The 23256-nt window shown below is 62.3% G+C and overlaps 3 protein-coding genes across 8 annotated transcripts in view; 1 reads left to right on the forward strand and 2 right to left on the reverse strand.

Moving 5' to 3' along the window:
* Window positions 1–1039: 1039 nt before the first annotated feature.
* Window positions 1040–8132, forward strand: ALPL (alkaline phosphatase, biomineralization associated). 3 transcript variants are annotated; one of them, XM_040588765.1, is made up of 12 exons: window positions 1040–1166; window positions 2153–2356; window positions 2439–2558; window positions 3037–3152; window positions 3776–3950; window positions 4028–4203; window positions 5644–5787; window positions 5960–6029; window positions 6577–6711; window positions 6958–7149; window positions 7227–7346; window positions 7468–8132. In XM_040588765.1, the coding sequence occupies exons 2-12, from the start codon at window positions 2299–2301 to the stop codon at window positions 7716–7718; spliced, it is 1557 nt and encodes a 518-aa protein (XP_040444699.1). In that variant the 5' UTR covers window positions 1040–1166; window positions 2153–2298; the 3' UTR covers window positions 7719–8132. The 3 variants fall into 3 exon arrangements, with proteins under 3 accessions (XP_040444699.1, XP_040444698.1, XP_040444700.1); XM_040588764.1 differs by having other exon boundaries at window positions 2275–2356; XM_040588766.1 differs by having other exon boundaries at window positions 1044–1166; window positions 2177–2356.
* Window positions 8133–9451: 1319 nt separating this feature from the next.
* On the reverse strand, window positions 9452–18765 carry LOC121085692 (RAP1 GTPase activating protein). The gene is given in 22 exon segments (XM_040588622.1): window positions 9452–9948; window positions 10033–10100; window positions 10180–10261; window positions 10336–10429; window positions 11760–11834; window positions 11920–12052; window positions 12055–12181; window positions 12733–12870; window positions 13740–13826; window positions 13906–13977; window positions 14061–14216; window positions 14752–14881; window positions 14956–15056; window positions 15136–15219; window positions 15310–15363; window positions 15444–15522; window positions 15601–15695; window positions 16299–16484; window positions 16582–16620; window positions 16738–16780; window positions 16869–16957; window positions 18487–18765. Coding segments are annotated over 20 exon segments (1848 nt in total). The 5' UTR covers window positions 16777–16780; window positions 16869–16957; window positions 18487–18765; the 3' UTR covers window positions 9452–9939.
* Window positions 18766–19749: 984 nt separating this feature from the next.
* Window positions 19750–23256, reverse strand: part of USP48 (ubiquitin specific peptidase 48) — a 30678-nt gene continuing 27171 nt past the window's right edge. For all 4 annotated transcript variants that reach the window (XM_040586375.1, XM_040586374.1, XM_040586373.1 and 1 more), the window contains 5 exons: window positions 22962–23117; window positions 22623–22748; window positions 22145–22193; window positions 21892–21918; window positions 19750–21785 (listed from right to left, as the gene is read on the reverse strand). In XM_040586375.1, the coding sequence (XP_040442309.1) occupies window positions 21763–21785; window positions 21892–21918; window positions 22145–22193; window positions 22623–22748; window positions 22962–23117 (381 nt within the window). In that variant the 3' untranslated portion in view covers window positions 19750–21762. The remainder of the gene's footprint in view (window positions 21786–21891; window positions 21919–22144; window positions 22194–22622; window positions 22749–22961; window positions 23118–23256) is intronic.

The following is a 23256-nucleotide window of genomic DNA, read 5'->3' on the forward strand; positions in this document are numbered from 1 at the left end:
TGTGCAAGCGTGTAAAAGCACGAGCCTGTGCAACCTTGCAGTTGCACCATGTATACAAGCACATGACTGTGCAAGCGTGCACGCACCCAATCGTGCAAGCCTGCAACTGTGCAAGCTCACAAGCGTGCAAGTGTGCGTCTGTGGGCCGCAACCTTGCCCCCCCCCCCCCCCCCCGTGTGTGTGTTTAACAGCCCCTTGAAGGGTTTTGGGGTTCGGCCCAGCCGGATTTGCACACGCAGCCAGGAGCTCCCCAGATTGCAACTCCCCACCGGACTAATAAGCTTTTAAATGAGCTTTTCATCACTGGCAAGCGCCCACAGTGCGTGGGGGGACAGAGGTGGGGGACAGGGTGCCACCTCCCGGCTCCCCACGCCACACCGGCGGGCTGAGCACTGACACCCTCATCGCACCCATGGGGCTGCCAAGGGCAGGGAAAGCGCTGGGGGGTGCAAAGGGCCGGGGGCTGTGCTGGGGGGATTTGGGGGTGTGCAGGGGCTGTGCCCATCCCCCGGGCAGCGGGGCGGCCTTGGGGCACCCTTGGTGGCACCCCGAAGCTTTCGGGGAGCGGATTTTTGGGCAAAGACTGCCACCTTCTGGGAGAGCACCCGGGGCGCCCGTGGTGGGGAAACTGAGGCAGGGGAGAGTATCACCTGCCCCTCCCCACCCCCGCCACCGAGCCCTGTTTATTGTAGGACCTACAGTAAAACCGCTTCAGGCAGGGCGTGAGCTGCGGCAGGACCCACCATGGGGAAACTGAGGCAGAGGGGGGAAACCCCCCCTCCCCCCATCACACACACACCCCCAACCCACGCTCATGTGGCTGGCACGTCTTGGGTGAAAATAATGCAAAATCCGGCAAAACACACCTCTGCCCCCACCCCCCGCGTGGGGGGAGGGATGCTGAGCGCACACAGCCATCCTTGGGTGCACCCCAGTCCTCCCAGTCCTCCCAGTAAAACCCGGCAGAGGGCACCAGTAAGCCCAGTTTGTCGCCTTTTCTCGCCCCCCCCCCCCCGTGCTGGCAGCAGGGGGAGGGTGGAGGAAGGGGAGGAGGAGGAGGAGGCGAAGGCCGGGTGCGGGGGGATTTAAGGGCTCGCGGTCCCCCCGGCCCGGCCTCCTCCCGCCGCCCAGGAGGAACGTGGGTGTCGGCACCCAAGTTTGTGCGGGTACGTGTGTGTGTCCCCCCCCGCCGTGGGAAGGACCCCCCGAGGCCCCACTGCCACCCCCGGGGAGGACGGAGGGGGTGGCCTGGGGAGCGGGGGGGGGGGTGGGAGAGGGATGCAAGGGTGGGGGGAGGATGCAGTGGGGACATGGACATGTGGTGGGGACACGGGGGTGCGATGGGGACATGGGGGTATGTTTGGGACACGGAGGGGTGGTAGGGACGCGGGTGTGTGGTGGGGGCGTGGGGGTGTGCTGGGGACACGCGTGCAACAGGGGCACGGGGATGGGCTGAGGACACGGGGGTGCAACAGGGACACGGGGGGGTGATGGGGACACAGGGACGGCGTGGGGCACAGCCATCTGGTGGGGACATGGGCGTGCGGTGTGGACGCAGGTGTGCAACAGGGACATCGGTGTGCAACGGGGACACGGGGGTGCGATGGGGATGTGGGGGTGCATGGTGTGTGAAGGGGACATGGGTGCGGTGCACAAGGGGGACATTGGGGTGCAACAGGGACATGGGTGCGCAATGGGGACACACGCATGTGGTGGGGACACAAGCGTACAACAGGCATGCAGATGTGTGATGGGGCCACGGGTGTGCAATGGGGACATGGGCACAGGGTGGGGACACCGGGACAGGACATGCACTTCTGCTGGGGACAGGGGGGTGTGGTGGGGACGTGCGAGATGGGGACACAGAGGTGCAGGGGGGACACGGGTTTGCAACGGGGATGCAGATGTGCAAAGGGGACATGGGCACAGGATGGGGACACAGAGGTGATGCGGCCACGCGATGGGGACACGGCCATGCGATGGGGACCCCAACATGATGGGGACATCGCCATGCAACAAGGACAGGGCCACGCAAGGGGACCCTGCTGTGCCACGCACACGTGGGGGCCGTGTGCCCAGCCCCGGGTTGGTGCCAGTGAGTTGACGCCCCATGGCACTGGTGGCCGGGGCGAGGGAACTGGCATGTCCCCAGGGGGTCACATTGGTGACCGTGCAGGGAGGGGACATTTCCCTCCTGTCCTCGCTTGGCTGAGCCCCGGGGCAAAGGTCTCAGTGGGGAAACTGAGGCACAGAGCGGGTGCTGCCCCCCTGCAGCTCTCCCTTACCCAGCACCACAAGATGAAGGCTCTCCTCCTCATCCTCCTTGCCCAGCTCTGCTCAGCATCACTGGTCCCTGGTAGGTGAGGTTGGGGGGGGGGGGGCAGCACCCCAAAAGTGGGTGCTGTTGGGTGCTATGGAGCCCGTTCCTCCCCCTGCAGAGAGGGAGAAGGACCCCGAGTACTGGCGGCGGCAGGCGCAGGAAACCCTGCGGGCAGCGCTGCGGCTCCAGCACCTCAACCAGAACGTGGCCAAGAACCTCATCCTCTTCCTGGGTGACGGTGAGACGGGGGCACCCACCCCGGGGGGCGGGAGAGGGGGAGCGGGGGCTGCGACAGAATGGGGGCTGCGGGAAAGCGGGCACAGTAAAGCGGGTGCTATGGTAAATCGGGTGTGCAATAAACTGGGTGTCATGCTTGCAATAAGTTGGGTGCTGCGCTAAACTGGGTTTGCAACAAACGAAGTGCTGCAATGAACTGGATTTGCGAAAAACTGGCTGCTGGGATAAACTGGACTTGCAATGCACCAGGTGCTACAAAAAATTGGGTGCTACAACAAACCATTGGTGATAAACCGGGTGTTGCAATAGAGTTTGCAACAAACCGAGCGCCGCGATAAATTGGGTTTGGAATAACTGGGTGCTGCACCCAACTCCGTTTGTGATAAACGGGGTTTGCAATAAATGGGGTGCTGGGATAGCCCGGGCGCCCGCCGGTGTTGCGTGGCACCCGTGTGGCGAGCTGACGGGTGCCCTGGCAGGCATGGGCGTCTCCACTGTCACCGCCGCCCGCATCCTCAAAGGGCAGCTGCAAAACCGCAAGGGTGAGGAGAGCCTGCTGGAGATGGAGAAGTTCCCCTACGTCGCTTTGGCCAAGGTGAGGCCCCCCCGGGACACCCACGGGGGACGTGACACCCACCGCAAGGTCACGGGCAGGCGGCATCGACCAGGAGCCGAAATTAGGTCAGGGGCGGGCGAAGGGAGCTGGCTTTGTTGCCCGCTCGCCGTGCCAGGGTCCGGCCCGTGGGAACGGGGAGGGGGGGCAGGATGAGGCTGCCCGGCCATGGGAAGCTGCGGGACCCCCCCCCTGCTTCTCCTGGGGTCGTTTGGCTGAACGGAAGGTTGTTTTGTTTTTTTTTTTTAATAATTAAATTGGAAGTCTCGGCTACTCCCCACTGTTTCCCTTCGCCCCGCGGGGGATGCTCGTGGCTTATGCTTCTCTCTCCTTGCCGAAAAATGGGCTGAAAAAAGGCTAAAAGCAGCAAAACGCAGCAAGGGGGTGATGTGCAACCATGCAGGGGGCTGCAAGGGGCAAAATGGGGGGGCAAAAGATGGGGTGCAGAGGCAGGATGGGGGTCCAGTGCAGCTAAACGGGGTGGGGTGGGGAGCTGCAGGGTGGGGGCGATGATGGTGGAGCCCCCCTGGGTAGGACTGGTGATGGGGCTGAGGATGACAATGGTGGTGGGTGACGATGGTGGGTTATTTGTCTCCCCCCACCAGACCTACAACACCAACGCGCAGGTGCCCGACAGCGCGGGCACGGCTACTGCCTACCTCTGTGGCGTCAAAGCCAACGAGGGGACGGTGGGTGTCAGCGCCGGCGTCACCCGTGACCGCTGCAACACCACCAAGGGCCAGGAGGTGACCTCCATCCTCCGCTGGGCCAAGGATGGAGGTGAGGGGCTGGGGGGGTGGAAGTAAAGCAGTGGGGGGGTTGGGGTGTTCTCACCGTCCCCCAATTTTGTGGTGCAGGCAAGGCAGTGGGCATCGTCACCACCACGCGGGTGACCCACGCGACGCCCAGTGCTGCCTACGCCCACTCTGCCAACCGCGACTGGTACTCGGATGGAGAGATGCCCCCAGACGCGTTGGAGGGCGGCTGCAGGGACATCGCCCGACAGCTGGTAGAGAACATTCCAGACATCGAGGTAGGGATCGGGGCAGGGCTGCCTGGGACATGGGCTAGAGCCACCCAGGGAGGGGGCCACCAAGGACACGGGTTGGAGCCAGCCAGGAAGGGGGACAGGGCCATGGGTAGATGTGGGATGAGGACTACGACTGGGTGAAGGGCTGGGACCCCCGGTAGATGTTGGGTAGGGGCCACCAAAGGGTGCAGGGCTAGGACTGGGAGGGGGTACCAGTCTAGGTAGACTAGGACCACCCCAGTAGATGGGAGGCTGAGACCACCAATGGGTGCAGGACCAGGATTGTGGGTAGATGTGGGGTCAGGGCAACCCATGGGTGCAGAGCCAGAACCCCCAGAAAATATGGGTCCAGGACAACCCATGGGTGCACAGCCAGAACCCCAGCAGACATGGGACCAGGACAACCCATGGGTGCACAGCCAGAACCCCCAGCAGAACTAGGACCAGGACCACCCATGGGTACAGAGCCAGAACCCCCAGTAGACCCAGGACCAGGACCACCCATGGGTGATGGACCAGAACAGTTGTGTGGATATGGGACCAGAACCCCTGATGGATGTGCCGCCAGGACCCCCGTCAAACATAGGGCTGGGACCATGACCTCATATCGGACCAGACCCCCACATCCCACTGAGCCCCCGCCTCCACCGCAGCCCCCTCCTTTCTCATACTTCTCAGACCCAAAACCCTCCATTTTCCCCCTGATTCTGCCCCTCACTGTGGATTTACGCAGAAATTCAGCCCTGTAAATAAATACTCTTCTGTCCTTCAAAATAGCCCTAAAGCAAAACATTTCAGCCTGTTATTTAGCTCTTTAATAGCCTCTTCTTCTGTTATTTTTTTCCTTTAATATAATTTTAACTCTGTCCCAGGCTGGAAATAATTATATAGCGGGGGAAAGACTTTTTTTTTTTTTTTCCCCTTTTTTTTTTTTTCTTAATAATTTTGGCGGCAGTGCTTTGCAGCTTTATAATTCACCTCCTGCGTGGAGAAGGGGGGGGGGGAGAATAAAAAAATCTCTGCCCGCCTATAAATAACAGAGGCCAAATAAATTGGGCTCCAAAGCAAACAGTGAGAGCCGCGGGATGGGGCTCTGTCCCAGTGGGTTCATGTGGGGACCCCGACGTGGAGCATCCCTCCCACAGGAGGGGAGGAAAAAAAAAATATAAAAAATTGAAGCACCAAATTTGCTGCTAGAAATAGTTATTTTTGTCCTGGGGTTTAATTAATAGGAAGAGATTCAGGGTTATTTTGAGCGAGATGAAATTCCTCAGGTGTTTTCACCCGCTTTTTTTGTGCAATGCCAGGGTTTTCCTGGACATCCCTCTCCGCCTGGTCTGAGTTTTCCCTCCTTCAACCCAAATTAGGGGGGAGGGAAATGAAAAATAATTTTAAATTGTTTTTGAAAATCCTTTTTTTTTTTCCCCCTCCCCTGTTTTGCAGGTGATCTTGGGTGGCGGGCGGAAATATATGTTCCCCAAAAACACCAGTGATGTGGAGTATCCCCACGAGGACAAGCATCGGGGTACCCGCCTGGACCGCAGGGACCTCGTCCAGGCGTGGCACGAGGCCAAGCCCCCTGGCAAGGTGACGGGGACTTTTTTTGGGAGGGGGGGGAGGTACACACATATCACCCCACTGTAACCTTACAAAGCCGTTCCTGGGGTCAGGGGGGGATGTTTTGTGGAGGGTGGGGGGGATAAAGCAGCCCTGGGGTTGGCAGAGGTGATGGGGAGGTGACAACCTGCTTGTCCCCCAGATTGCCAAGTACGTGTGGCACCGGCGTGACCTGCTGGCACTCAACCTCAGCCGCGTTGACTTCCTGCTGGGTGAGTCCTGGCACCCAAGGGTGCCCCAGCCTCAACTGGGTGCTTTGGGGGGGTGTCCTGCTCCATCCTGGGGCGCTGGGCAGCTGGAGTGGCCAGTTACTCTCCCAAAGGTGCTGGTTCCCTGCCCTGGGGATGCTGGTACCCCAAAGGGATGCTGGCAAGTCCCCAGGGATGCTGGGACCCCAAAGGGACGCTGGCGGCACCCCAAAGGGACGCTGGCATGTCCCCAAGGATGTTGGTACCCCAAAAAGAAAACAGGCAAGTCCCCAAGGATGCTGGTACTCCACCCTGGGGATTAAATTTCTTTTGCCTGTGGTGCAACTCTCCAGCCCAGCTGGGATTCAGGATTCAGGATCCAGCCGGGCCGGAGGAAGGGTGGGCTGGGAGCATCCCCCCCCCGGTTCTAACTGCCCTGGATTTGGTGGCGGGTGAAATACGTGAGCCAGCACAAGGCGGCGGTGCTGGATTTACCCCCCTTTACCCCCCCCCCCCCCCTTTTTTTTTTTTGGTGGAGAAAAAATGTCCCCACCAGTGTCACTGTCCCCAGGCCTCTTCGAGCCGGGCGACATGGTGTACGAGCTGGACAGGAATAACGAGACTGATCCGTCCCTCACCGAGATGGTGGCTGTAGCCATCAGGATGCTCCAGAAAAATCCCCGGGGGTTTTTCCTCCTGGTTGAAGGTGGGGGGGGGAGTATGGGTGTGCAAAGGGGAGCAGAGGGGGGGATGCATGGGGGGAAAGGAGGGGGATGAGGGGTGCAAAAATGGGGGATAAAGGGGGTGATAGGAGGGCTGCAAAGGGGAAAAGAGTGGGGGGGGTGGAAAGATGGGGATAAGGGGGGGAGGGGAAGAGGAGGGCAGTGGGGGGGGGATGGGGCACAATCAGGGCTGTGGAGGACGATGCTGAGCAGCGCCGGGGGGGCCGCAGGGGGCCGCATCGACCACGGACACCACGAGGGGAAGGCGAAGCAGGCACTGCACGAGGCGGTGGAGCTGGACCGAGCCATCGGGCTGGCCACCCGCCTCACCTCGCCCCAGGACACCCTCAGCGTCGTCACCGCCGACCACTCGCACGTCTTCACCTTCGGTGGCTACACCCCCCGCGGGAACCCCATTTTCGGTGAGTTTCTGCCAGGCCACGGAGTGGGGGGACACTTGGGGACATCCCTGTCCTTCTGACTGTGCCACCGCCCCCAGGTCTGGCCCCGATGCAGAGTGACGTGGACCGCAAACCCTTCACCTCCATCCTCTACGGCAACGGCCCTGGCTACAAAATCGTGGCAGGCGAACGAGAAAACGTCTCCGCCGTTGATTTTGGTGAGCGTATTTCAGGGCAAAACCCCCTAAAATTGTTACAGCCTGGCTACAATTAGTGCTTTTTGAAAACTAGTCTTATTTTTGCCTGGTTTTTTATAATCATTTTGTTTTTTCCCCCGAGCACACGCCAACTATCAGGCACAATCGGCCGTGCCGCTGCGCCAGGAGACCCACGGCGGCGAGGACGTGGCCGTGTTCGCCCGCGGCCCCATGGCCCACCTCCTCCACGGGGTCCACGAGCAAAATTACATCCCCCACGCCATGGCTTACGCCGCCTGCATCGGCTCCAACCAAGCCCACTGCAACGCCGCCGGCCACCCCACTGCCTCCATCCTCCTGCCCTTCCTCGCCCTCCTCTTCCTCCTCTACTAAAGTGCCTCTTGCAAACCATGGAGGGGGATTTATTTTTAATCCCTTACACCCCCCCTTTTTTTTTTTTTTTTTTTTTGGGTAGCAGCGCCCGGGAAAGAGGAGAGAAAAAGAAAGACTCAGCGGAGCAAAAGCAGCCGCTGGCGGTTTCATGCTGGGAGCTGCCTCTGTAAATAGACGGTTCCTTCCCCTGTAATTAGCATCGTTGCCTGCCCTATCCCGAGCCCACTGCGGGATTTGGGATGGGAGCTGGAGCCTCGGCGGATAAAACCCCTTCTTTGAGCGAGACGCGATGGGGCTGGGTCCCAAAAATGCCTCCTGGTCCCTTGGCTGAGAACTGACCCCGGTGCCCCACTCACCACATGTGTGGGTACCCAGAAACCACATGAAGATGGGAAAAAAAATTAACTCACCAGGTTAATTTGTCACCAAAACTCTTGTTTTTTGTCTCCTGGATCATTTATTTTGCTTTAAAATGCTTCACTTTAAGGCAATTTGCTGCCCACAGAGGGATCTGGAGTAGTTTTGGGGTCAAGCATTGCAGGGAGAGGGGAGAAAAGGGAGATTTATGGGGTGGCACCCACTGGGGCACACCCGCTTCATTAAGGGTTGGGTAATTAGGGGGCGGGGTAATTAGGGGAGGGGGCTTTTGCAGCTGGCGAGGAGGAGATTGAGGCCTGGGGTAGCACCAGAGAAGTGGCTTGGGCGTGCAAATGGTGTTCTGAGCGTGCAAAAGTCACGATGCCCATGCAAAATTATGCCCGAGCTAAGCCAACACTGCCTTGCCCGTGCAAAAGTCGCAGCACCCGTGCAAAAATCACCGTGCAACATGCATACGGGCCTTGTGCGTGCAAATGGTTCCTGGCCTGTGCAAATGCCACCACGCGGGTGCAAACGTTGCCCTGCCTCTGCAAATACCGCTTTGCCCGTGCAAATCCTGTGCACGAGCAGCCCCTTGCACACCCCGGCTGCATTCTGATTTGAAACCCCCACCCCACCCCGAACACCCCCAAAACCCCACCAGGCCCCTCCAACCCCACCCCCCTCTCCCTTTTTACTTATTTACCAGCTTTATAACTAAATCTCTGCTCCGGGTTCTTATTAACCAGCAAACTTTGGAGCAGGCAAAGGCGGTGACCCGAGCGCTGCTGGATTTTTGTGGCGGGGGGGGGGGGCTACGACACCCCTACTTTGCTGGGTGCCCTTTGCACCCTCGCCAGCACCGCCGGCATCCCCAACCGCAACCCAGCCCTGGCGCTGGGGCTTCCCAGAAACCAGGCGGCACCGAGCTATGTTTAACCAGTCCCGGGGTGCTTCGTGGTTTTTGGGGGTTCGGGGGGGGGCAGGGGGCGGGGGGGAGCTGCTTTTTCTTGACCAGGGCTTTGGCGAGGAGCCGGTGGCCACTGGGGCTGCCGGCCAAATGCCGCTCCCGACGCCAGGTTGGCTGCCAGAGCCAAAAAAAAAAGGGTGGGTTGTTGTTGATTTTTTTTGGGGGGGGGGGCCATCGGCTGCCACATTTTGGGGCACCCCAAAAATAAGGAAAATCACAGAAAGGCTTTACTCAGCCTGGCTGCTGCAAAAAGCCCCCAAATCTGTGTAAATGCCCCCTCCCCAATAAAAGGGTGGATTTGGGGTGTTTTTAAGACCACACAGAGCATCAGCCCCTGCTGCTGTTTGGGGTTTTGGGGAACCCCCCCCCCCGATATCAGGGACCCTCCCGCAGCACCCTCCAGCCGTAGCGATAAATAAACCTTTATTTTATACAGGACACATGGGAAACACAAACACGATTTGGGGGAGCTTGAAAAAATAATCCCCCCCCCCCCCCAATTCCAGCATCTGACCCATTCCAGAGTTTTTTCCCCTTAAAATAAAAGGGGGGGGGCAAGGGGAGCCCCACTTTTGATTTGCCCTGGATTTGAGCCCCCCCTTTTTTTTAGGGAGGGGGTGATGCTCGGATTGGACCCACTCTGCATTTTGGGGGAGCACCTCCTGTGCGACATTGGGGTCACAGCGGGGGGGGGGGGTGGGCCCTTTGCGGTGCATCACCCCCCCAAGGGGTACTTGGGGTGATGGAGATTGTCTGGAGGAGGGGACACCCCCATTTTTGGGAGGGTCCCCCCAAATCGTGCACCGGGGATGATGGCTTCAGCTCCTGGCACGGGGGTGGCACGCAGGGGGGACACAAAGGAGTGACCCCCACCCCCGGGGATGGGGGGGGTGACTATGAGCCCTGTGCAGAGGGACATCAGTGGGTGCACCCCAATATGGGGACACCCATATAGGGGTGCACTGGGGGGGGGGGGCACAGCCTCACCGGGTTATGGGGGGGCTGCTCCAGCTGGATTTTGATCTCGGGGCAGGGGGGGTCAGGGGGGCGGCGGCCTGGGGAAAGGGGGGGGCCATGAGCACCCCGGGGGGTCCCCCAGCGCTGTGGCCACCTGACACCCTGGTGATGAGCTACCTGGGGGGGTCCCGGGGGGGTCATCCGGCCAGGGGGTGTCAGTGAAGGCATCACAGTGGGTCCCCAAGGGCGAGCGGCTCTCCTAAGGGTGCAAGGGGGGTCAAAGGGGTGCTGCCCACCCCCACCCCCCAGCCCCCACCCCCAGCACCCTGGTACCCTGCCCGGCTCGCTGGGCTCCTCGCTGGCACTGCCAAAGCTGCTGGCGCTGGAGGAGGAGCGGGAGAAATCCGGCGGCTCCGGCTTCTCAGCCCTGCTGAGGGACAGTCCCCAAAGCCAGGGACAGGCTGGCACTGCGCCACGTGGCTGCCACCATGGCCTGCCGTGACGCCGTGCTGTCCCCAGAACACCCTGTCCCCACACCACCCATCCCTGCGCCACCCTGTCCCCATGCCATCCCATCCTTGTGATGTCCCATCTCCATGTCACCCATTCCTAGGATGTCCCATCCCTGTGCCACCCTGTCCCCACACCACCCACCCTGCGATATCCCATCCCTGTACCACCCTGTCCCCATGCCACCCGTCCCTAGGATGTCCCATCCCTGTGACACCTTGACCCCCTGCCACACATCCCTGTGATGTCCCATCCCTGTGCCACCCTGTTCCCATGTCACCCATCCCTGGGGTGTCCCATCCTTGTGTCATCCATCCCTGTGATGTCCCATCCCTGTGCCACCCTGTCCCCATGTCACCCATCCCTGGGGTGTCCCATCCTTGTGTCACCCATCCCTAGGATGTCCTATCCCTGTGCCACCCTGTCTCTATGCCACCCATCCCTGCAATGTCTCATCTCCTTGTCACCCATCTCTGTGGCGTTCCATGCCCATGTCCCTTGTCACACCAACCTGTCCCCATGCCACCCACCTCCATGCCACCCCACCCTAACCCCACACCACCCTTGCCCCATGCCACCCTGTGCCCAGGCCACCCAAGTGCCACCAACCCACTGCATTCCCCCTACCTTGTCCCAGTGACACACAGCCCCTGTGCCACGAGGCTCCTGGGTGCCACCCTGTCCCTCGGACACCCTGCCCCTGCGCTGTCCTGTCCCCATGCTGCCCTGTGCCAACCCTCCCGGTGCCACCTTGTCCTGAGATCATCCCATTCCAGTGCCACCCTGTCCCTGCACTGTGCCACCCCAGTACCCTCCAGTCCCCGTGTCACCCCAATAGTACCCTGTCCCCAAGTCAGCCCATCCTGGTGCCACCCTGTCCTATTGCCACCCCATCCCAGTGTCCTCCAGGCCCCATGTCACCCCATCCCAGTGCCACCCTGCATCCCTGTGCTATGACAAGCTGCTGCCACCACATCCCAGTGCCACCCTGTCCCAGTGCCACCCTGTCCTCGCGGTGCACCACTCCAGTGCCCTCCAGTCCCCATGTCACCCCAATGTCACCCTGTCCACATGCCACCCCACCCCAGTGCCACCCCGGCCCAATGCATCCCGGTGCCCCCCGTCCCTGCGTCACCCCGCCCCCCCCCCCCCCCGCCGGTGTCCCCACCCCAGCGCCCCCCCTGTCCCCGCGTCACCCCGGTGCCCCCCCCTCGCCGGTGCCCCCGTCCCGGTGCTGGGTGCGGGACCTGCCGGGGTGCCGGCGGCTCTCGGGGGAGCTGTGTGCGGAGCAGGCGCCCTCGGGGGCGGCGGCGGAGCCGTCCCTGGGGGGAGGCGGCGGGCGCTGAGGTGACACCGGGAGGCGACACCGGCCGGGGCCAGCCCCGCGCCCCCGGCACCGGCGCTCACCTGCCGGCCGGCGCCTCCTGGATGCTCTCGATACCGATGGCGCTGGAGCGGCGGGAGCCGAGCGGCCCGGGCCGCCGCCGCGACGGACTCTTCCCGGGCACCAGCAGCGCCTGCGGGTCGCCGTTAACCGGGGAGCACCGGGGCGGGGGGGGGGAGGGAGGGCGGCGGGGGCCTCCGTGCCGGGGGTACCCACCTCTTCCACCGAGCCCAGCCCGATGGCGCTGCCGCGGCGTCCCCGCCGGCTCCCGGGCACCAGCAGCGACTGGGGGCGGCACCGCGTCACCGGCCCCGGGGGGCCCCGGGGGAACGGGGGGGGGGGGCGGGGGGCGGGGGCGGGCGGGGCGGGGCCGCGCAGGTAAACGGGCGGGGCGGGGCAGACGCGGGTGGGGCAGGGCTAGCGCGAAGGGGCGGGGCTTAGCTCCGGGTGGTACCGCCTGAGGGGGGCGTGGTTCGGGGGGAGAAGGGGCGCGGCCTCAGCCAGGCGCCCGCTGACTGGCTGACTGCGCGGGGGGCGTGGCCAGCGAGGCGGGGGCGTGTCGCGGGGGGCGGGGCACTCACGCTGGCGGGCCCCGCGGCGCCGTCGGGGGGTCCGGCGGCGGCGTTGGCGGCGGCGTTGGCGGCGTTGGGGGAGGGCGGTGGGGGGGGCCCGGCGGGGTCCCAGCCCCACGGCCTCCAGGGAGGGGCTGCGGCCCCGCAGCGCCCGCTGCAAGGCCCCCCCGCGCCCCCGTCAGCAGCGCCCGGGATCGCCGGGCACCCCCGCCCCGCTGTCGGGGAAGAGGGGGACACACGCGGACCCCCCGCGCCGCGCCCCACCTTGAAGGACTCGAAGAAGCCGGGGGCGGCGGCGCCGTTGTCAGGGCGATCGTCGTCGGGGCCCAGCCCCAGCATGGCCTGGCTGCGGGCCTGCAGCTCCTCGTGCAGCGTCTCCAGCAGCGCCGCCCGCGTCCGCTCCTGCGCACCGCACCGCACCGGCTGCGCACCGCACCGCACCGCACCGCACCGGCCCCGCACCGCACCGGCTGCGCACCGCACCGCACCGCACCGCACCGCACCGGCCCCGCACCGCACCGGCTGCACACCGCACCGCACCCGCACCGCACTGGCTGCGCACCGCACCGCACCGCACCCTGCGCCGGCTCCACACCCTCACCGCCGCACCCCCCGCGCCCACCTCCCCCGTTCCGCAGCAGGCCCGGCACCCGCTGTGCACGGCGCCCCCGCACACGGCACCCGCGCACGCACAGCGCCCAGGGTGCGCAGCGCCCGCAGCTACAGCACCCGCCTCCTTCACAGCACCCACATGCGCAGCCCCGCCGCAGGCGCAGCATCCACGGCAGGCACAACACCCACATCCACAGCACCTGCAGCAGGCACAGCACCCACAGCAGGCATGGCACCCGCAGCAGGCATGACACCCGCAGCACCCACAGCAGGCACGGCACCCACATCCATAGCACCTGCATCGTTCACAGCACACACATGCACAGCCCCACAGCAGGTGCAGCACCCACAGCAGGCATGGCACCCATGAGCACAGCTGCAGTAGGCATGGCACCCACAGCAGGCGCGGCATCCACATCCACACCCCCACAGCATGCACAGCACCCGCAGCAGGTACAGCACCCATGTGTGCAGCACCCACAGCAGGCATGCTACTCATAGCATGCACAGCACCCACCTACAGGCACAGCACCCACAGCACCCACGTTGCGCTCAGCATCCACGGGCCCCACGGCATACACAGCTCCCTTACAGGTGCACCCCCAAGATGCCCAGCACCCTCAGCACCCCAGCTGCTCAGCACCCTCATTTGCACCCACCTCCAGCTTGGCGAACTTCTCGGCCTTGTAGCAGGCGTACTCGGCGTTGATGAGCTTTGTCAGCAGGAACTCCTGGAACTCTGGGCCCTGGGGGGGCAAGGGGCAGCCCCGGGTGGGTGCCATCCGGAGAACACCCCCTCCCCCAGCAGCACCCATGGGTGCTCACCTTCCTGAAGACAGCAGGGTCAGGCAGCGGCGGGCCGAAGAAGGGCACATCGTCACGGGCAGTGACGGAGACCTGGGGTGGGGAGGGGGAGTGAGGGGGCACCCTGCTGCCCCCAGCACCCCATGGGGATGGGGAAACTGAGGCAGGGGTGGCACCTTGTAGAGGGTGCCCTGGGGGCCACCCTGCTCCAGCTGCACCACCACAAAGGCGTGGAGGAAGTTGGAGGCGATCATGTCAGGGACGAAGGGGGTGTTCTCGTCCTGGAAGACGATGGCCACGATGTCATTGCCGATATGACGCTTCCGCTGCAGCTGTGGGGACACGGGGGGAGACACGGGGGACACGGGGTGGTCACACCACAGGGGACAAAGGCAATGACAGACCCTGTGCTCCATAGGTGCCCCCTAGCACCCATGGGTGCCCTGTGGAGCTTTTGCATCCCATAGGCACCCCTTCAGCACCCAGGGGTGTGCTGCTAGTCCTTGTGCCCCACAGATGGCCACTAGCACCCAGGGGTGCCCCTGCAGCTTTTGCATCTCAGACAGCCCCCCAGCACCCATGGGTGCTCTGCTAGCCCCTGCATCCCATAGATACCCTCCAGCACCCATGGGGTGTACCACTAGCCCTTGCGTCCCACAGATGCTCCCCAGCACCCATGGGTGCCCCAGGAGCCCCTGCACCCCATGGATACCCCCAAAGCACCCAGGTGGCCCACCAGCCCTTCCACCCTATAGGTGCCCCAAGACCCCCTACATCCCCATTTCTCCCAAGCACCCATGTGCTCCCCCTCAACTCTTGCCCCCCACCATCCTCCACCACCACCCCCAGCACCCATGGGTGCCCCACCTGCTGGGCATCCCCCTCGGTGTAGGGCAGCTTGGTGGAGACGTGGAACATGATCTCCTTGTCACGGAAGTGGCAGTACACCGACTCGCTGCCCGTCTGCCCGTGGGTCACATCCAGCCCTCCCCGAAACCTGGATGGGTGGGGGCAACAGGCACCCTGAACCTGGGGCCCATGGGTGCCCCCACCCAGCACCCCAGCACGCACCCCTTGAAGTCCCGCAGCTGCACCCGTTGACCCAGGACGTCGAGGAATTCGGCGAACGCCGGGCTCTCCTCCGTGGTGCCAAAAAGCTCCTCCTCGGAGGTCTGCAGTGGGGTGGGGATGGGTGCCAGCACCCACCCAGGACCCCCCCCCCCCCCAACACCACCCCACCCAACCCCATACCTGCCCCAGCTTTTGGTAGATGACCCCAAATTTGAAGTGGTTGCTGAGCACGTGCTCATCAAAGGCGAGGATGAGGCGGGATGCCTGTGAGGGTGGGAGGGGGTAGAGGTTGGGTGGGGGGCACCCTGGGGTGCCCCCACCCATGGGTGCCATGCACCCCCACCCCCTGCTCACCTTGGGATAGAGCACAGGGTAGAACCGATCCACATTGATATCCTCGCACACCAGCTGCAGGAAGGATGGGTGATGCGGTGGGTGGCCCAGGGTGGGGAGGCACCCATGGGTGCTGCCGGAGGTGTTGCACCCACCTTGGCCATCTGCACCACGTTGGGGAACTCGGCCAGGCAGGAAATGGGCACCACGTCATGCAGGGTGCGGGTGCGGGTACTGTGGAGCAAGGCAGGGGTCAGGGTGGCCCCCTGCCCTCAGCCAGCACCCATGGGTGCTCCCTGGCACCCTGCTCACCGCAGCAGCAGGTGGAGGTGCTCCTGCTCATCATACTTGAGGGAGAAGACGAGGTGGCCCAGAGTGGGGTCCAGGGAGTAGTAGTTGAAGTGCTCCTGCAGGGAGGGGGCCAAGCACCCATGACCGTGCCAGTGGGTGCTGATGCTGGCGGGCACCCGTGCCCCATGAGCACCCGTACCTATGGGGTACCTATGCCCATGGGCCACCCATCCTATAGATGCTTGTAGGTTCCCCGTGCCCATGGACACCCATGTCTACAATCACCCACGCCATGGGGCACCCATGCCCATGAGCACCCACACTCACAGACACCACCACCTACAGCGCACCTCCACTCACGGGCTCACATGCAATGAGCCACCCACACCCATGAGCACCCATGCCAGGGGGCACCCAGGTTCCTGTGCACCAGCACCCACTGGCACCCATACAAAGGGCGCTGCCATGCCCACGCACACCCATGCCCATGGGGCAGCCAGGTCCACCAGCACCCATAGCCATGGGGCTCCCATGCCCGTAGATACCCACACCCACATCCATGAGCACCCGTACAGGTGAACACCCATGCCATAGGGCACCCATGTCCATGAGCACCCATGCTTATGAGGTCTCCATGCCCCTGCCCACACACACACACGGGGAGCCCACCCAGACAGGGAGCCCACCCACCCATGCCTGGAGCACCCATGGGGCCTCACCTTGCCCAAAAAGTGCTTGCGGTAGATCTTGGCCGTGTGGTTGCCCTCAAGCCTTGCCCGGCTGCTGGGTGGTGGGGTAGGGGGGCCCTCGGGTGCCCCGCTTAGCTGGTGGTTGGTGCCCTCGATCCAGTAACCCCCAAACTGCGGCAGGAGGATGAGGGGAAACGGCCCCTCTCGGCCCAGCACCTGCACCCACAACCCAGGTGGGTGCTCCGGCCATCCAGCCACCCACGCACCCACCCAGCCGCTCGCCTGCCCTCGCACCCATCTCTGGGTGCTCTACCTCATGCACGCTGGGGTAGGGGATGTAGTCCTCCTCCGTCTGCAAGACAAAGGGGGGGGTGAAGGCCATGCTAGCACCCATGGGCGCTGGGGTGGGGGAAGTCCATGCTGGCAGCCATGGGTGCTGGTTGGATGCCCCTGCCCCAGTGACACCTACCTTGAGTGGTGGGGGGATGGTGTGGCGCTGCTGGGCCATCCTGCTGCCCTGCGGGAGGTAGGGGCTGTGGGTGCCCTTCACCCCACCTTGGGATGGGCACCCTTGGGTGGGGAGCACCCATGGGAGCTTACCTGAGGGTGCAGTGGCTGAGGGGCTGCCGGTTCTGGCTGGAGGTATATCTAGGTGGCGTGGGGGGGTCCAGGGGGGTCCATGGCACTTTCTGGGGGAGAGGAGAGCTCCCCCACAGCCCCTCACCGCGCCGCCGGGCTGCTCAGGCAGCGGCGTTACCCCTGAAGCCTACTGATGGCAGCAAGCCAAGCGCCACCTTGCTGGCTGCCGGGAGCCAGCGGGCCGGGAGCGGCGGAGGGGGGGGTCACTACACGGGGTACCCGGCTGATGAGCGTGTGAGTCCCACCCCCCCAAACCCCCCTGGCACCCCCGTCCCCGCCCACCCCGAAGGGCGCCCTCTGCCGGCGGGAGGCGGCACCGCGCGGGGCAGCACCACGGACAGCGCCGGGGACCGCCCGGGAGGGGACACGGCGACACCGGCCCTGGTGCAAACACGGCCCTGGTGCAAACCCGTCCTTGTGCAAACACAGCCGGGGAGCAGCCACCACTGCCCGCCCTGCCACGTGCAAACACCACCCCCCCACCGCGTGTGCGAGCCTCGTGCGAGCACGAACGCTCGTGCAGTGCAAACACAGCAGCGTGCAAACGTGTCCCTGGTGCAAAAGGGACTCTCATGCAAATGGGACCCGTCCCTGTGCAAACGTGACGCTGGTGCAAACACCACCCTGGTGCAGACACGACCCCGGTGCAAAATGAGCCCTGTCCCTGTGCAAACACGACCCATCCCTGTGCAAACACAACGGTGTGCAAGCACATCCCTGGTGCAAAAATGACTCCTGTGTAAATAGGTCTCATCCCTGCACAAACGTGATGCTGGTGCAAACACGACTGTGTGCAAGCACACTCCTGGTGCAAGCATGACCCATCCCTGTGCAAGCACGACCCTGGTGCAAACACGACGGCATGCAAGCACACTCCTGGTGCAAACACGACCCATCCCTGTGCAAGCACGACCTGGTGCAAGCACAACCTGTCCCCGTGCAAACACGACTGCATGCGAATGCAACCCTGGTGCAAATGCGACAATGTCACCCGTCCCCGTGCAAACGCGACCCTGGTGCAAACACGACCCGTCCCGGTGCGCCGGGGGCTGCAGCGTGTGTGGGGCAGGGGGGGTCTCCCACCGCCCCCCTCGCCAGAAGCCCGCGGGGGGAGGGGAAACAGGCCCGGGGTGAGGGGGTGGCACCGGGGGGGGGGGTGTTGGCACCGGGGGGGGGGGGTGACCCAAACGTGGGGCCGAGGCGGGGGGGCAGGCTGCGGTTGACTGGGACATGGGGGGCGGATTGCCGGGGGGGGCTGGGGGGGTGATTTTGGGAGAGCCGGGGGCAGGTTTGGGGGGCAGTTTAGGGGAGTAATTAACGCGGGGGGGGACAGTTCAAGGGGGAGGGATTTTGGGGACGAGCAGATTTGGGGGTACACGGGGGGGCTGAACCCCCCCCCTCCCCCCCCCGGGTCCCACCGCCCGGACCCCGAGCATCCCCCGCCCCCCAGACCCCCCACCCCCGCGCTGCCGGTACCGGCTGACGGTCACCGGGGGACGGGCCCCCCCCGACACACCCCCACGGCGGGGGGGGGGCTCCGGGGGTCCCCGGTTCCCGCTCCGCTTGGCGCGGCACTTACCGGGGGTGCGGCGGGCGGGGGCCGGGGCCGGTACCGGGGCCGGTACCGGAGCGGAGCGGAGCGGGGCCCCGCCGCTCGCAGCCACCGCGCCGCGTCACGTGCGGCGGGGCGGGGCGGCCCCTCCGGGGGCGGCCGGCACCGGGAACCGGCACCGGAACCGGTACCGGGAAACGGCACCGGGAAATGGGAAACGGCACCGGGAAACGGCACCGGAACCGGCACTGGGAACCGGCACCAGGAACCGGCACCGGGAACCGGCACAGGCACCGGGAAACGGCCCCGGCCTCGGGAAACGGCCCCGGGAAACGGGAACCGGCACCGGGAACCAGCACCAGGAAATGGCACCGGCACCCGGCCCCGGGAAGCGGTGTCTGGCCCCGGGGACTGACCCTGCGGACCCCATCCCCGGTGCCCCCCGCCCCCGGACCGGGTGCCCCCTCCTGCCCCCAGCAGCCCGGGGCAGCCCCCAGACCCTCCCGGTGCCCCGGTGGCACCCAGCCACCCCCGTCTGTCACCTGCAGCTCAGCGGCACCCAGTGCACCCCCCACCCATAACCTCCCCGGCACCCAGGAGACCCCCCACCCATGGCACCCTCCACCCATACCCTCCCTGGCACCCAGGGAAACCAACCCCCCATAACCCCCTTGAGACCAGAGAGCCCCCCTCTTCATAACCCCCAGGAGACCCCCCACCCATGGCTCCCTGAGCATCCCCCCCATAACCCCCCCGGCACCCAGGAGACCCCCCCACCCATGGCTATCTGAACATCCCCCCCCCAATCCCCTTGGCACCCAGGGACAGCACCCCCCCATAACCCCCTTGGCACTCAAGACACACACACACACACCCCCCACCCCCTTGACACCCAGGAGACACCCCCCCCCTCCCCCCCCCCCCAGCACCCAGGACACGCGTGACCCCCCCGGGACACCCCGGCTGGGGGCCCTCAAGGCAGGGCTGGCACCGTCCCCGCTGCCGGTGCCAGGGGCTGGCCGGGAGCCCCCCCGGGAAGCGGCTGCCCGGGCGATGCGCCAGCGCAGGGACGTGCTGGGGACACCCAACCAGCCCTGCAGCTGCCACCCACCCCCAGCTTCAACAGCAGCCACCCCACCAGCCAAGGGGGGGGGGGGAGCTCCCCGTCCCCGAGGGATCCCCCTTTCTCCCCCCCCAGACCCCGCATCCCTCTCCTGCGGCGACCCCGAGGGGATGCGCAGCCCTAACCCCCCTCCTCCCTTAGGCGAGGTGTCAAGAGCCACCACGGAGCACGTGTATGCACTTTAATAAGGCTTCCACAGCTCAAATGACAATTTTAATCTGATAAATGTTTGCAAAGAACAGACAAAAGGGGGAACCGGGCCCGTCGGTCGCATCCTGTACCTGTGTCCCCTGCCAGATACGGCACCGCTGCCGCGCGACCCCCCCCCAGCCACCCCGCCCCGGCTCATTCCTCCCCACTGGGTTGAAAGACTCCAAATTTCACCATATTATAAGCTCGAGGAAGAGATATTTTGTAACGTGTTTTTTTTTTTTAAAAAAAAAATTAACAGCAAATTGAAAAAAAAAAAAACCAAGAACCCCCAACAAAACGGAATTTCCAGGGAATATGTACACAAGCGAGTGCTTCCGTCTGGGAAGAAGAAAATCTCCTGCCCGTTCCCGAAGGATGGAGCAGCTTTGGCGCACCGAATTCCTGCCGACGGTCTTTACCTTGGGAAAGAATAAGTGGATCCAACTGGCCCCCACCCCCCCTTGGAGGAGCTCCGGGGGTCCCCAAACGCCGGCTGCTTCACCCCCCATCCCACCGGGAGCGGGGAGGAGGGCGCGGAGCCCCGGCGCTCGGCTGTAATTCTTCGGCTAAAAGTGAACATTTAAAAAACCCAGGACTGAGGGTAGCGGGAGGGGGTAACATGCCTCCCCCTCCCTGCTTCTTGCAGCCCCAAACTCCTGCGGTACTTAAAAAAAAAATAATAAAATAAAGCCGATGTGGCAGCAACCCAACTCTCTGCATCACATTTTGCTGCAGAAACAAGTTTAAAAGGCTGAAAAGGAACAGGAAACATCTAACTTACGTTATTACAGAGAAACCACAACAGTGCCCTTTTTTTTTTTTTTTTTTTTTCCTTTTTATCCTTTTTTAAGCCTGGAAGCGGTACACTATTTCCTGCTACTAATAGGCAACGGGGAGAGATCCTTTCTGGGAGCTACAGATGTAAAAAAGAAGAATAATTAGTGCGTTCCTGAAAAATGAGAATAGAAGGGGGGGAAAAAACCCAACCCCAAGCTCTTCCCACAGGATACACAGCACCCACCGGCACCCACCCGCGCCCCCTTCGCTGTCGCCGCTTCAGGCTCCCCCAAGCCATGGGCATGAGCGCTCCTGGCAGTCTCTGGACTGGAGGAAAAAGATGTTATCAAAAGTCATTAAAATACCCCACGTTTCTTAAAAAAAAAACCCAAAAAACAAACAAATAAACCAAAACCACACCAACCCCCCCCCAGTTCACAGAGCCCAGGTGGTTATTCCAAGATCATGGACCGTTTGGAAGTGAAGGCGAGCGGCTGGAGAGCCGGCGGGGGAGGCAGCTCCCGGCCCCCCCGCGCTGGAAGGCTTTCGGAGGCAGACCACAGCTCACGTTTTGGGTTAAACAGATGAAGGGTGGGTTGGTTTTTTGTTATTTTTTTTCTTTCCTTTTTTTTTTTTTTTTTTTCTTTTTTTTTTTGAAAGAGCTAGACATTCCTCACAAGTAACAATTTTTCTTGACTTCCATGCTGTACTGAAAGAGTAATAGTGGATCAAAGACAGGATTATCTGTAAGCAGGTTTTACGCCTAAAAGAGTTACTGGAGAACAGATCAAGATGTTTTTGATCTACTGGATTACAACCCCTTTTTCGGACAGATGAGCGCAGCGCAGGGTTGGAGTCGGGGAATACACGGGAATGCCTCCATCTCCCTCGCCTGCAAACACAACGCGCTCTTGCTGCTGCTAAACTTTCCAACCTTCCTGTTGCTTTCATTAAATACAAAATCGGGAACGCTCTCTTGAAGGCAGGGTGTCCTTCAGTGCAATCTGCTTTGACATAAGGCATTTTTTTTTGGGGGGTGGGGAGGGGGGGCAGTCATTTCAGAATGGGTTTCTGCCTTCTGGAAGAGTCAAAGAGTTCAGTCCTGTATCCACCTTTTTTTTTTTTCTTTTTTTTTTTTCTTTTAATGCCCTACCATGTCAAAATCCTCTTCCCTTCTGGTCACTCCTCTGTTGCCAACGGTTTGAAAACCATCAGTGTCCAAGTAAACCAGTCCCTGAGGAGAAAAGACAACGACCAAAAGATGATGATGCTTAACGGGATGAACTTAGGGGGCTTACATAAAGTTGGGGGGGGGGGGGGAAACACCAACCCGGACGCACCTTTAAATCCTTCTTCAGGCATACAAACTGGGGACAGAAAGAAAAAAGCACGGTGTTAGCAGCCTCCCGACAGTTGTTTCTAGAAGCATCTTTTGTCTGAGCGGTGTTGTACCGCTGCACCTCCCGCTGACAGTGACAGCAAAGCCTCAGCGCCTCCATTTTCTACCTTTACGTCCCAAATCCAACCTCAATTGGCCATCCATACCTCTCCCCAAAATCACAGCGCCTTCCCCGAACCCCAAATCCTCCTCACCTTGCATAACGTCGTCCATCGCCGCGTAATCCGCAATCGGTTCATCAGCCTGGGAAACAAAGCGGAGCGGGGGATTAACGAGCAAGCAAGCTCGTCGGGAAGTTCACGTGGAACTCCGGAGGGGAGCGGGGAACGAACGGGTCTCTTGCCCAAACACCGTCTGGGAACACGAAGGGAGGACTCACTCCCGAATCCAGCCCTGTTTTGGGCTGGTGTGCACGCAGCCCAGCAGCAAAGGCCAGCTAATAAATACTCTTGAAAAACAAGAATAAAACAAACCAAGAGGATTTTCCTCCTCCAAGAAGGAACTCCAGGGAGAAGTCATTAAATCAGGCGACCGAGCAGCCACGGGTGGGCACCTCTAGCGCACAGTGGTTTTCACATGCCCCAAACCCACGTTTTCTCTTTGGTTGTATAAAAATCAGTTCCGTTCCCTGCTTCCTTCAACTTCATTTGAGCAGCCACACTCTCACGTTACCTTTAATAAAATAACGGACTCGGGGATGACTCCCAGGCTGCCGAGCGTTGCCGTGTCATCGCTCAGTATCTTCCCGTCGATCGACAAATTCTGGTCGAAGGGAGCAACTGAAAATGCATGCATGATCTGTGCCAACACAATGAGACACGCTGATTTTGTGCGGAAGGAAAAACAGCACTGCTGAGCTACAGACAAATACCACGTTCAGAAGAGCAACACACACCTTTCGATGCCACGTGGGATTTCAGACTCTTTCCCTCCATCCTCCCCCAGCCACGTGCTCCTGATTTTGTGTTTTCTTCCTCGAGACACAACCCGCTGGGAGGAAACCCCTCTTACCTGTATTTTCAGCTCTTTCAGCGTCTGATTAGCTGAAACAAGCAGCGCTTTCTCCCCTCTCACTTTCCGGTGCCGGGTGCTTCGTCTGATGCCTTGTTTTTGGTAAGTGATGTAGCTCTGGTGGGAGATCTTCTGGCGCTTCGCACCACCGTTGGTCTAAGAACAAGAGGCAAAAATCAGCCCAGGTTTGGGACTGGTGGACAATACAACCTCCCCCGTACCCCCCAGAGCGCGTTTTGGGGGACTCTGTCACATGAAGGAAGGCGTGAAGCACTGAAAAGCCCCGGTCAAAAGC

Source organism: Falco naumanni, chromosome 3, assembly GCF_017639655.2.
Source record: "Falco naumanni isolate bFalNau1 chromosome 3, bFalNau1.pat, whole genome shotgun sequence".
Lineage (NCBI taxonomy): Eukaryota > Metazoa > Chordata > Aves > Falconiformes > Falconidae > Falco > Falco naumanni.